The sequence below is a fragment of the Dama dama genome, chromosome 2 (genome assembly GCF_033118175.1).
Source record: "Dama dama isolate Ldn47 chromosome 2, ASM3311817v1, whole genome shotgun sequence".
NCBI classification, from domain to species: Eukaryota; Metazoa; Chordata; class Mammalia; order Artiodactyla; family Cervidae; genus Dama; species Dama dama.
In genome coordinates, this window is record NC_083682.1 from 42,819,848 (window position 1) to 42,833,854 (window position 14,007).

At 44.3% G+C, this 14,007-nt stretch overlaps 1 protein-coding gene and 1 pseudogene across 2 annotated transcripts in view; one reads left to right on the top strand and one right to left on the bottom strand.

The window, feature by feature from the left end:
- Positions 1-1,935: 1,935 nt before the first annotated feature.
- The window catches only part of GRM5 (glutamate metabotropic receptor 5), a 583,230-nt gene continuing 571,158 nt past the window's right edge, over positions 1,936-14,007 (bottom strand). For both annotated transcript variants that reach the window (XM_061120398.1, XM_061120390.1), the window contains one exon: positions 1,936-2,758. In XM_061120398.1, the coding sequence (XP_060976381.1) occupies positions 1,936-2,758 (823 nt within the window). The remainder of the gene's footprint in view (positions 2,759-14,007) is intronic.
- The window catches only part of LOC133040554 (polyglutamylase complex subunit TTLL1-like), a 201,340-nt pseudogene continuing 189,553 nt past the window's right edge, over positions 2,221-14,007 (top strand).

Here is a 14,007-nt window from a genome sequence, read left to right on the forward strand (position 1 = left end):
AACGTTAGCTTTTAATGTTTTATATTGGGAGATTTGATTTAATATAATTTAATATGAGAATAGTTATCAGGAAAGGTAAAACAGTGTATTATAAGGTTTAAAAGTAGAGAATGATAAATTATGCTAATAGATATATTTTTATTTCTCAATTCCTTCTTTTAAGTAGATGTGAAATAAAAAATACCAAATTAGGATATTGAGCAAAACGAAAAAGGCTTTTATTTATTTTTCTCTCTGCTAAAAATATACTTCTGCCTCACAGCAAATCTTTCTCATAAGGCTATCTTTAGTATAAGGCTGGGTCAACTGGACTTTAAATTTATAGGATACATCCTCCTTTTATTACTATCCTTATTTAAAAATCAGAAACATTTGGCACCTGAGGATAGCTGTAATGGGAGGAAGAAAGAAATGACGGTGGATGCAGGCCTTGAGCTGAATTCTATCTACAGGAGCCTATCAGAGCACAGATATGTCTACTATAACTTTAAACCTCTTTTCTGCAGTTTTTAAAAAGTGACAGTAAGTATGAAGTGCACAAAATTATATTCATAATTATTTTAAAAAGGAAAATATTAATAATTGCTTTGCCTCTTTTTGGAATGGCTAAGAAAGATTGTGTGGTTTGTATCTGTTAAGGTTCCTCTGTTTTAGTTTTCTGTATTGCTTTGAAAAATCTACATGTGTCATAGTTCATAGCTGCCCTGTTTAAGCAGCCAAGAAAAGTTAAAATCACTGCTCACTGGCATAGCTAAATCTCTGCTAAGCCGACTTGACAGTTGAAAGTCTCCAGTGTATTAAGATTGTGTTAATTTTCTGAACAGTCCCTCCAATCACGACAGTGTCTTCATTGGGTCTACGGACCACTCTTCCAGTGGTGGGACTTGAAAAGAACAGAGGAGCTCTTTGTGCATCAGGTTCTCAAAAGAAAGGAATGAAGAAGCCCAAATGCATATTTTAAATATTTTAGCTGGCAATGCATTCATAATGAGTGGCCACATTTCATGAAAGAGATAGCCAAGCTGGAGCTCAAGAATTATTATTAGAAAGAGAATTTCCAGCTACACAACGCACCCCAGTGAGGGAATTACAAAACAGTATTCCAGAAAATATTTTTTGCTACTCCAGTATTGATTGGCAACATGGTGAAATAGTCAAGAAATCTTCCACTGGTTTTCTTGGTTAATGGAGGTGAACTGAAATAACTAGGTGGAATCCAGGATGCAGGCTTTTGGAAGAGGAGGTCACAACCAAATTGGAAAGTGTCTGGTAAAAGCCCTACATACATCAGCGTGGCCCTCATCACACAGTTGCCTGTTGCCCATGGGACACACTCATATCAACGCCTCAGCAAATACTGGGCCCATGTCTCCTTTCCAAGGTCTTAAAAGAAAGAAAAAGAAAAAAAAAAAAAAAAGAAGAAGAAGAGAAAGGTTGATGTTTTGGTCCCAGATTTTGAGTTTGTTAGAAAATGTACATTCATGTTTGGTGAATCAAAGAATCTTCTGGGAAAAGAATTAAAGTAAACAAACAAAAAAATTTTTTTTTTTTTTTTACAGTTGCTTATTAACTATGCGTTTTCAACCCTCCATTTTGCTGTTTCACACTCCTTGCTTCCCTAGAGCAAAGCACTTGGGATGTAACTGGTTCAACAGACTCCTCGTGAGCCCTCAAAAGTAGAATCGGTGTTTCTTAAAAGCCCATGTTTTCTAAGGCCACTAGAAGAAAATCTGCCGAAAGATTTGTGGTTGGTGTCTTCGTCGGTGGATGGTAGATAGCACTCTTGATCTCGTTTCCACTGCGGGTGTACGCGATGTCTTCCACCTCGGGGTCTTAAGCAGGCGCCCAGGCCTGTCCTTGCTGTCTGTGGGGACACCGGAGGGTCTCGGCTCCTGGGGGCGGCGGGGGGGACCCCAACGTGGTTTCCCAGGACATTCACAAGGACGAGGAGCTCTGGGTGTAATCTCTGATGATAAGCGTGTCGTACTTGGGAGACGACGGGATACACAGGGCCGACTCGGACACCGGCGAGTTGGGGGTGGTGCTCCCAGAGTCCACCGAGTCCCTGAAGGGGGACGGCGGCGTGAGCGCCACCAGCTCCTCCAGGTCCGCCTTGCCGGCCGCAGCCTCGGGCCCGGCCGCCGCCGCCGAGGGGGAAGGCTCCCGGGCGGCGCCCTCCGCCGGCGGGGCCTCGGCGGCGGGCGGCGGCTGGATCTCGGCGAACGTGGTCATTACGGCGGCGGGCAGCTGCATCTCCGTGGGGATCAGGTAGGCCGAGCAGAGCGCGGCGCCCGCGCCGGGCGCCCCCGGGGCGGCCAGCATCATGGAGTTGAGCTCGCTGATGTTGGCCGTGAAGCGGGTCACCACGCTGCTGATCTGCTCCAGCAGCGAGCCCTGCGACGAGCTGCTGCGCGCCGCGGGCTCCGAGCGCAGCGAGCGCGCGTCCTCGTCGTCGGGGCGGCCGCCCGCGCGCCGGCTCAGCGTGCTGATGGGCGACGGCGCGCGCGGCGCGGCGCTGCGCTCCTCGGCCTCGGCCGCGGCGGGGCGCGCCTTGGGGCCGGCGTCCGGGGGCTCGGGCCCGCCGCCGCCGCCCGCGCCCCCCGCGCCGCGGCCCTCCGTGCTCTTGGGGAAGGGCTTGATGACGGCCGTCTGGTTGGGGTTCTCCTTCTTGTTGATGTGCACCGACAGCCTCTGCCACAGGTGCTGCCCGCGGCTGCTCTTCTCGTTCTGCGCCCAAGTGACCGACTTGCCGTTGGAGCTGCGGAGAGAAGGCAGAGGACAGGTGACTGCGCGCTCCCCCGTGGTGGTGGCGGGGCTGGGGGCCTGTGGGACTCGGACCGGGGACAGGAGGCATCCGAGGACACCAGGGGAAGAGATCTGGGAAGGGGCTTTTGCTGCCTTTGGGTTCAAGGCTGCTTTCTTGTCTCCGGCCTTCCGTTCATCATTACCGCGAAAGGATGTCGAAGGGGATACTAGGAAGGTTAAAGGGGTTGTTCATGGGAACCCTGGAGGAAGAAATGGCAACCCACTCCAGTTTTCTTGCCCGGGAAATCCCATGGACCGAGGAGCCTGGCGGGCTGCAGACCACCGGCTCGGAAAACCATCCAAGAGGACTTGGCGACTAAACAATATTGTCATTTCCGCCGTAGTTCTAGCCTAGCCGGGAGTGTAGCAGTTGGTTAAGTTGCAAACCTAGAAGCAGAAGCAAGGGCTTGCAGTATTGTGGTTGTATGTAGACGTGCCCAGTACACAGCGCGGGCTTTCTAAAGTTGGGAGCCTCTGAAAGGAAACGTTAGAACTAGGAGCACCCCTCAACCTGATCATCAGAGGGGACTGTAGAGGTAGGAGTCGGGGGTCACCAGGAAGGAGATAGTGGTTCCAGTTCAGTTTTTATTCTGCAGGCCAGTGGTTGGTGCATTTAACTAGGGTTTACTGTAAGAACTCCTGACTGGGAACACGGTTTTACTTAGTCTGACTTATGGGGTGGAAAATACAAATTCAGTGAACAGGTACACTGATTTATAATTAGAACTTTTTTTTACCTCCTAGAAACTTTCCTCACACATTTATTTTTAGGCCTAAAAGTTGAATAACAATTCTGCCAGGGAGCATGCAGTATTATTGCCCTTGGCAGCTGGCATACTATGTTCAAATTAGGGTCTTGATGAGTATTGTCTGACTGACATGGTTTCTTAGAGCCTTTCTCCTGCCTCTCTTTCCCAAGTAGTCCTTTCTGGTCTCCCCTCTGGGAACTGAAATCTGCTCTGCTGAAAAAAGCCTCTAATGAGTTGATGCTTCAGCCTTACAGACAGACAGCCTGTAGCCTCCTTCCCTCTAAAAAAAAAAAAAAAAAAAAAAAAAGAGACAACTGCCTCTCAGAACACAGACTTTCTATCAAGAAGTTCACCTATGTTCAGAGGATGTGGCCTGACCTTCAGGGAGGTGATAATGGAGAGATCCTGGTGTGATTTACCCCCAGGAAGGAATGTGAGCGCTCTGTAACTAGGGGGTCTGTTAGGTCTAGACAGCTCTGTTCTAGGTGCTGTGGACCAAGAGATAGCCCCAGGCAGTCTCTAAACAAAGGCTTTAGCCACCCGATTTGATTATCTCAGCTGGTGGTTATTAAACTTAATAGCATATGGGACTCACCTGTGGTATTTGTCATATACCCGGGCGGGACCCCAGAGATTCTGATTGTCTAGATTGGGTTCCATGGATCCATGCATTTGACAAGCACTCTGCTTCCCTAAAGTGATTCTGCAGCTGGTGTTTCACAGACTAAGAGACTCTAACAAGAAGTTATCCTTTTCCTCTGAGTTCCTGTTGTTCCATTGGCCTCTTGGCTGAAGAGCTGGCTGGCTTTTGCCACCGAACTGTGTTTGGAGCCCACCTGCCTTGGGGCTGCTGACTGCAACTTTGAGAGCCTCTCTTGCTTGAGACGTCCACTCCGTTGATAACAGACCACTGTTTGTACAGCCCCTAGACAAGCATACTTCCTGCCTCTTTGCCACACTGCTTCCCATGTCTTCATCTGTCCCTTTCCACTCTGTGGTCTTCCTGTTTTTGCTCTTTCTACTGAAATCCCAGTCCATTTAATCTAGCCCGTATTTTGTCACCTGGTGTCCTTCAAAATTCTGGAATATGAGATATCCCCCCCCACCCTGCCCCAGTGGACATTATTTCCAGGTATAGAAGGGACCCTGCTAGCCTGTAAACTTTCCAGAGAGTTTCAGGTTTTCTTTTTTTATTTGCATTAACCTGACCTGCCACCCGTTATGTTTTCAGTGCCTCACTTTTCTACTTCCCAAGTGTCCACTAACTTCTAGAACATGGCCCAGGAGAAATGGCCAGACTATGTATGGGATTTGGTTGGGAACACAGTGGCCAGCAATGCCGTTTCTCTCCTGCTGGCAGGATATGAAACAGACAAGTCTGGAGGGACAGTTAGTCTTTCGGGGAGCTGAGGCCACTTTTGCTACAAAGCTCAGGTTAGAAGCTAGAAGTGTAACTGGATTCACTCTACCAAGCTTTACCCTAGGGAAGCTCTTGCCCCCAGACCACAGAGGTTTTTGATGGAACGTAACCCTAACAGTCCTGGGTGTTCATTGGAAGGACTGATGCTGAAGCTGAAACTTCAATACTTTGGCCGCCTCATGGGAAGTGTCGACTCATTGGAAAAGACCCTGATGCTGGGAGGGATTGGGGGCAGGAGGAGAAGGGGACGACAGAGGATGAGATGGCTGGATGGCATCACTGACTCGATGGACATGAGTTTGAGTAAACTCTGGGAGTTGGTGATGGACAGGGAGGACTGGCGTGCTGCGATTCATGGGTTCCCAAAGCGTCGGACACAACTGAGCGACTGAACTGAACCCTAACAGTGGCAGTCACTAGAATCCCAGGTAGCCAGGCTCCAAGACCCCAGAGCAGGTGAAAAACCTTTGGGTGAAAGTGTGGGAAGGAAACAGTCCCCACCAAGTGTAGGGAAAGAGCAAATTAGCCAAGATGGGATGGTCAGGCTCTCTCGCCCCACCGCACGTTTTGTAAGTAATGGTTATGTAACAGCTGCGCTCGCTTAGGGCACTGTGCATGTGCCTCTGGAGGCAGTCACTTGCCCACAGGCTGCTTTTGTTGTGTAGGTATATAGAAAGTGGAAGTGAAGTTGTGTCCGACTCTTTGCAACCTCATGGGTGGTAGCCCACCAAGCGCCTCCGTCCGTGGGGTTTTCCAGGCAAGGATACTGGAGTGGGTTGCCATGCCCTTCTCCAGGGGATCGTCCTGACCCAGGGATCGAACCCGGGTCTCCCACACTGTAGGCAGACTCTTTACCGTCTGAGCCACCACGGAAGCCCCAAGGTATATATAAGCTCCACCTTAAGAAGCCCTCGGGGCAATGTTAGGGCTGTGCGATGGCTATGTTAGGCTGGTGAGGCTGCGGAAGGGCTGTGTCCGCTGGGTCACCCAGGAGAGAATACAGCGTGTCTGCCGCTGCTACAGCCGCGGTGCCCGCACCCAGAGAATAAACGTGTCTGCAGTTCCCCGGCTCCTCGCATTTTCTTCCAGCCTCTTAGCTCGCGCCTTGCTCACCACGGGTTCAGTGAACAGTGCAAACAGTGTGATCAGCGAGATGGTTGGCATGGCCGGCAGGATCAGCCAGACACCAGGCCGCCTGCGCAGGGGACCGCCGCCTTTCCTGGCCGTGTCTCTGCTCACAGAGTGGGGGCCTGTGGTCACACAGGAGAGAGCGCCGCAGGCAATCTGAATAACTGGAAACGGACACAGGAGACGCCAGAGACACGAGTCCCTGACTGGACACTTCATTGCCTTTCTTGGGTCATGGGGTATTTTTTTTTCCTCCAAAGCACATAGGAATTAAGAGAAAGCCGACCCTACGACATTAATCAGTTTTCTAGCAGAATGTGGTTTCCATGACCTTATCTGTCTTGTTCTTTGGCACACAGCAAGATCTTAAGGGTTTGATGGAAGGTTAGGATTTTTAAGCCAACAGGGCCACTGTGTGGTGTCCTGGAAAGTACAGTGGACAAAGGATTCTAAAATCAGTGTTCTAATTCTGGATCTGTCATTCTGGATGCTTACAAAATAATAATCTCCTTAAGTCTCAATAAAAAAGCAGGTGGTGTAGACTTCATTTGGTGAAGACAGTTCTAAGGATTAAAGGAAACAACGAAAGTAAGAAGGTATCTAAGAAGTTATTTTTTGCATTCTATGTGAATGCAAAGTTTCAAGAAACAAAAATAATATCTACAGTTGGCCCTCTGTATCTGCGGTTTCCCGTCCCTGGCTTCAACCCAAAGCAGTTGGGTCTGCTGTTGGTTGAATCTGTGGATGTGAAATCTGAGGATACTGAGTGCCAACTGCATTCATTTTACTGGGCCGTTTATGTCAGGAGTGTGAGCAGCTGGGCCTTTGGTCTCCATGGGGACTCCTAGAATCCATGACCAGGGGATATGGAGGGCCCACTATTCGCTGTGCTATCTTGAGCTCTGCTTGAGGAAGCGAGAATTCAGTGCAAAGTCAGTGTTTATGGTGATGCCGTAACACATTTCTGGTTGTTCCTCCTTAACCTGACCAACTCTACCCATCTGGGCTTTATCTGTGGTATGCTTTTTCTCATCCTAGCTGTCTCCTTGGGTGACCACCTCTACTCCACTAGATTCAACATTATTCCACTTTCAAAGTTTACTTCTTCCTGCTCTTTCATTTGCACTCCCGCCTCTGCCTTTTTCTTCCTTTTTGCCTAAATAGTTCCTTTTTTTTTTTTGAACTTTACCTTCATTGGTGCTTCTTGAAGGAAGATTGCCTGACGCCGTCCCTGACCGGGTTAGATTCCTAGAGTCCCTGCCTTAAGCACTGAGTAACTCTGTGGTGTGTCCATCTCATCCTCTGTCCCTGAAATTCTCCAGGCAGGAATACTACAGTGGGTTACATTTCCTTCTCCAGGGGATCTTCCTGACCCAGGGAGTAAACCCATGCCTCCTGCTTAGCAGGCAGATTCTTTACCATGGAGCCACCGGCGAAGCTCCATTGCCTGCTCAGTAATATTTTTTGGCTCATAATTGAGTTGATAAATCCTTTCCATTCTTAAAAAGTCATATATTCATAATTATTTTTGTTAGAATTAAGTTTTAAAAATTTAATATTAATGAAATTTTATTTGTTTTGTCATATGGACTCATCTTTTTATATAACTCACTGTAATCATTAGTACTCAGTGTATACAGAGAAAAGATTATTTCATAAATGAAGTAAAAAACACAGATCTTGATATCTATCATGAAATACACAAAGGAAGTGTTGATTTCTTTTTTGTCCTTCTTGTATCTGTTTGAGAGAAACTTCTCAGTGATGAAAGTTTATTGAGGCAGTATGATAGGAGACCCAAAATGTGGCTACAAGAGCTGGCCCCGATTGATGTTGGGCAAATCACTTAATACCTTTGAGCCTCTTTGCTTAGTGGTAAAAAATAGAAGAACCACTCTTCCTCATCTCACGTGATTTCTGGGAGGAACCAAAAGTGTAACTATATATTAGGGTACTTTATGAAGCAGAGCACCTCTGCAAGGGGTTAGCACCATCAAACCTTCCACTCAATGGAGGTAAAATGTTGTTTATTATTAATAGTATTTAGACTGATATATTTTACATGTGTGTATATATATTGGTGCAGTTCATGGGGTCAGAGAGTCGGACATGACTTGGAGATGGAACAACAACTATATATATATGTGTGTGTGTACACATATAAAGTATCAGGATTATACATTTGTCCTAGCACGTGAGGTAAGAGAAAGGACTGAGGTTTCTTTACTTGTCTATGGCACTTCACTTTCTCAGGTAATTATTTTGGGCATTAGCAAAGGAGGAAGAGGAAGGAGGATTGGAGGGAGAGACAGAACCAGTGTTTTGCTGCATCTGGGAAGGAGAACACACTGGCCACAAAAAAGAAGAGAAAGCAAGGACCTTGCTCTTCGCAGGCCCGAGTTAGCCCTATTGCCATATGTGATACTGTCTAGTCTGTAGTCTAATGTTCTCTTTTTTATGATGATTTGGTCTTTATCTCTGGAGAAAGAAAAACAGCAAAATTCAACATTTCAATAATGTTATTAGAGGTTTGGGTTTTTTGTTTGCTTTCTTTTTGTTTACATTCTGGGCCTGCCAAAATAACCCTTTCTACTTTTATTCTCAAAGTTTGTTCTCCCAACTTCATCTCTTCCATGTGGGACCCTTGAATAATTTATTCATTTCAGGCAGGCTCTGAATGTCAGCTCAATGACCTCTCCTGATTCCTCAATTCATCTGCCAAAACCTGCAGAAATTAGAGCACACTGCCATGGTGTGCCATCATTAGGAAGCAGAAGTTAATAAAGAGAGAGTTTGACTGTCAATAAAGGCCATGAAATTTAGAATTTTTGTGTTCATTTTAAATGGCTGTTGAATAGTCTGATTTTTTTCCCCCCTCAGAACTCATTTAGTTTTATTAATGGCATGTAAGCAATTAAAATTCTCGGACTGTTTTACTAAATTAAAAAAACTAGGCCTTTATCCCCTCCTTTGTTATGTGGTTTATTAACACTTTCCCGAGTTGCACAGTTGTAGGGCATAAGAAAAATTAAATACTGAATATATCCTCTGAAAATCCAAAAATTCTTGTTATGAAAAACCTATCATTACTAACCTCTCTTGTTTGTGATTTTGAATTCAGGGGTAGCTGAGCGAGAGGTATAGTAAGGTTATACTTACCATATATAAAAAAGAACTTCCTAATATAAAAATGTATTCAAAAAATACAAAAACCTTATAACATCATTAGCAAATATGTCTTTAGAGTTATATTAGACAACATTAGATCAATAAAATAATTTCATTACTATTATAAGCAGGAAATTTGTAATTGCAGTTCCATTTTCTGAGCATTTTCTTAAACTTAAAAATCAGTATTTTGCTTTCAATAGTTTTGAATTACAAAGTATGGAAATACAGTTTTTTTTTTAAAATACTGAGGAATCATATTGTTTATATTCAGACATTCTAAATTATATGGAAGAATTTCTTTCTGAGCTTTGCCTAAAACCTGACATCTTGATTTTGACAGTTACACTGAGAAACGCACTGTAATATATAAGAAAATGGCAGAATCATCTATATAAATTTACCCAGTTACGGCATAAATGGATGTAAATAGCCGGCTTGCTGTCAAGAACAATTTAAATGGCCAGGATGATGTATGCATTAGAGATGCACGTATAGAGAAAAACACTTGAGTAAATGGAAATGAAGTCAAGGACTAAATTACCTGATAGAGATGTAATAATCAAAGCAATAACATCTATTTTCATAGTGCTTTATAAAGCACTTTTAGAAACACTAACTGTCAGAAGTTGATAGGATCAAAGTCTTTATCTTCCTTCCAAAAATAAGAAAATCAAGGCTCAGGGAGATTAGGTGATTTACCCAAGGTTACACAGAAAGTGGCAAAGTGTGGACTAATATGTCATGATTTTTCAATTCCATTTTCCATGACAGTACATTGCCAGATTTGCTTTCTGAAGGGACCTTTCCTTATTCCATGGAAGAGCGGCCTCAGATGTTATCTGGTGATGATATGTGTTTTTAAGGAGATAAGTTATTGATTTATATTCTCTTTTATTTACCCCATATCTCTTTACTTTTCACGTATTTTCCAATTTCAAGAAAACACCCTGCATATCTCTTTGGTGCTAACTCAAATAGCACAGGTTGATTGAGCACCTGTATTGGTCAAGGATAATGATGAAGGCATTTGAAGCTTGCAACCATATGTTAATATTATCAGCCTTTTTTTTTCCATGCTGTAATTCAACAAAAGACATTGTCCTCTATATGCATAGATGCATGCTAAGTCACTTCAGTCGTGTCCGACTCTGCGACTCTGTGGCCTGTAGCCTGCCAGGCTCCTCTGCCCACAGGATTCTCCAGGCAAGAATACTGGAGTGGGTAGCCATTCCCTCCTCCAGGTGTCCTCTCTATAATACACTTATTTTCTCTCTGACTTATTTTGAAATACCAGTAAATGAGAGGGGTGTAATGTCAAGGATAATCTTAAATCTGCACTGTTTTGAAAATTTTGATATTTCAACTAATATTGGTAATAAGATCTTTGTGATACATTTGCCAATGATTTTGATTCACCTGAGCTTTTTATATTGTGGTTGAGGGTTCTTGATATGAGACTTCCCTCAAAAAGGGTATAACAGAATTCAAGAGAGAGCACACTTATGGAAGAAGGCTGGCACTGTGAGTTACAGGATTCTCTGATAGAGGTTGTTTTTATTTTCCCTAGGACCTTGAGATGAGGAAGCAGATGGACAGAAGGAAGGATGCTAAGCATGAGCTGAGTGAGGGATGGTGGAGTGTGGGGACAAGCGGTCAGTTTACTGAGCTGCTAGAGGGTACAAATCACAAGGGGTTCAAAACCTCACGGGAGGAAGAAACCATTTCCCATGGGAGGGGATTGGCCAGGGAATGCTGTCAGCGTACATGAGACAGAGTGCATCTAGGTTTTGAATAATTAGTAGGTTATGACAAGATCAAAAGAGAGAATGTCAGGAATTGCTCTCCAGAAAGGTTCGCAATGACGGAAGTCCAGGAATCCACAAAGAGCTTTCCAAGAGATAACCAGTAGTCCAGTTGGACTGTGTGGGGTAGAGTTAAAAAGTTAAGGAATCAGAAAGTAGTGTTTAGACTTTTTTGTCTGCTGGAAAAAGTCTTGGCCATCCCAGACCTACAAGAATCTTCTTTCTCCTACTTTCTTTTGCTCTTTTAATAACTCAGTAGTAATCAGCCTTGGGCTTATTACTAATAGTATCTGGGATAGATGGGTGATCTGCTATATTAGGCCAGAGAGGTGCTCTCATTGCTAGGGTGTACATGCTCAGTCTCTCCAGCTGCGTCCAGTCTCCGAGAAGATGATATGTTGGGACAGGAGGGAAGTAGAAAAGGTCTTAGCTTCTTTGAGCACTAGTTATAATGCTGGGTTTTTATGCTGTTGCTGTTGTTCTGTCAACAACTCATGTCTGGCTCTCTGTGACCCCCTGGACTGTAGCCCGCCAGGCTCCTCTGTCCATGGGATTCTCCTGGCAAGAATACTGGAGTGGGCTGCCATTTCCTCCTCCAGGGAGTCTTCCCGACCCAGGGGTTGAATCCAAGTCTCCTGCATTGGCAGGTGGATTCTTGACCAGTGAGCCACCTGGGAAGCCCCTCATTATTAGATGCCCATGTAATCTACAGGATTGATCAATCAATCAATGATTATATAAAGAAGTACACATGGCTTTTCTGTGTTAAACATCAAGTGTAAGAATTCCCTTCCATCCTTTAATATTTCATGCATTTGATCTTCTTTCTTGAGCTCAACCAAAACAGTTGAACAAAGGAACCATGCATGCTGTAATCATCTTTAACCTTCAAAGCTTCATCCATTGACCTTACTCCTCATCTGGTTCCTAGTCCTGGCCCTACTTCAGGAAAATATTCAAGCCTAATTAGTATTTAACTTAGTCTTTCAGGCAGTGAGAAGAAGATTGATATAAAAAATAGTGGTAGCCAGGGTAGATTTAAGAGCTTGTTTTAAGAGGGTAGGATACAGTGTGAAGATGCTAACAGGTGTGGCCAAAATGAGGATAGAAAGGAACATGTGGATGTGAAAACTATTGTGGGGAAAAAAAAAGACATTTGTCCTTGTGTGTTGAGTTTTTCTTGTTGGTATTAGAGGAATTCAGAGAAAAGGTTGCTCACGGGGGAAGAAGCTCAAAGAAGGATTTGCAAATAAAGTGGAGCTTACCGAGGCCTGAAAGCCTAGGGAATGTTGAAATAACATGGATAAACAAAATCCAATTAATATGCGTCATGCATATATGGCAAAGAAAATAATTCCATGTGTTTAAGCCTATGCAGCCCTTCCAAGAACCCCGTGGTGGACTTCTGCCTCTCTTTTAAAGTAGTTGGAACAAGAGCAGTGGCTGCATGCTTCTAGCATGGTTCTCTCTGAGGACATCTCTTAGTAAGCATTTAGTCCCTAATAAAACCCTGGTGGGAGGAGAAGCAGTCAGCCCTATTTTAAAGGTCTTTGGTCGAATAGCAACAGGAGGCCTTTTCAGTACATCCCAGGTCCATTCAGGTGGTTTATTAACGTGCCTCATGGTCTAGTATTGCTGCTGCTTTTTTTAAAAAATCTTTTAAATTACTTTTTATTGAAGTATAAATAGTTGATTTGCAATATTTTATGAGTTTCAGGTGAATACCAAAGTGAGTCAAAATTTTTATAGATTATATTTCATTTAAAGTCACTACAAAATAATGGCTATCTTTTCCTGTACAATATAGCCTTATAGCTTATTTATTTTCCCCCTCCCCCCAGTTTATTTATTTCATACATAGTAGTTTATAGTATTGTGGCTTAACTGCAAGATTTTATAAAGAGGAAGCATCCAATCAAAGGCAGGCAAAAGTGTGTGCCAAGCAGAGGCAGTTTATTGAATGATCACAGAGTTTTTTTTCTCAAGCTGTTTCTTTCGATCCATAATTCAGTAACCTGGACTCTAAACTCCTCCTCATATTGAGATATGTGTTCTAGGCTTAGCTGAGGTGCTTCAGCTGAGAAGTTTTTTCCAAGATAGGAAATGATTTTTTTTTTCCTCCGAGCAATCACTGTAGTGTCCAGATTGCAACTGAGCAGAGAACAAAAGAAGATACAGCTGTCTGTGCCTCTGCTGCACCGTGCAGTCAGGAAGACTTAGCGGAAGAATCCAGCTTGATTTAAGCCTTAAATAAAACATGGGATTGGGATTGGTGGCGAAGGAGAGTCCTGTCATGATAACAGCTCCCATTTGAATAGAACTTTCTACTTCACAAGGTGTTTTTCCCTATGTTGTTATATTTGACCTTCTCAACAGCTGTTTGACATGCACTTAGCGACATAGCATTTTTCATGATAGGTCTGTTCCTGCACTAAACCCGGAGCCCTCCTGGGCAGCAACTGCACGTATCTCCTGTGCTTAGGATGATGCCTGGTACAGAGCAGGGGGCTGGGAGTCTCAAGACAAAGTGGAAGTGAAAGTGAAGTTGCTCAGTCGTGTCCAACTCTTTGCAATCCCATGGACTGTAACCTACCAGGCTCCTCCTTCCATGGGATTCTCCAGGCAAGAAGACTGGAGTGGGTTGCCATTTCCTCCTCCCTTTCACTTCGAGAAGATGAAGTCAGTTTTTTCGCCTTGAATGCTTGGTATAGACAGGTTTTACTAACTTGTGTTACAGGTGCAAAAACTGAGGTTTATGGAACTTAACTAAATTGTCTAACTCAAAAGGCAGAACAGGGCCTCAAACATGACCCTAAATGAAGATCACAGCCACCACGCAGTATTGTCCCTGTGAAGGGCCAAGATGCATGCTGAACTGGGGGGCTGACAAGATATACCTTTGTGGAGCAGCAAGGGCAATGGCAGCACCAAA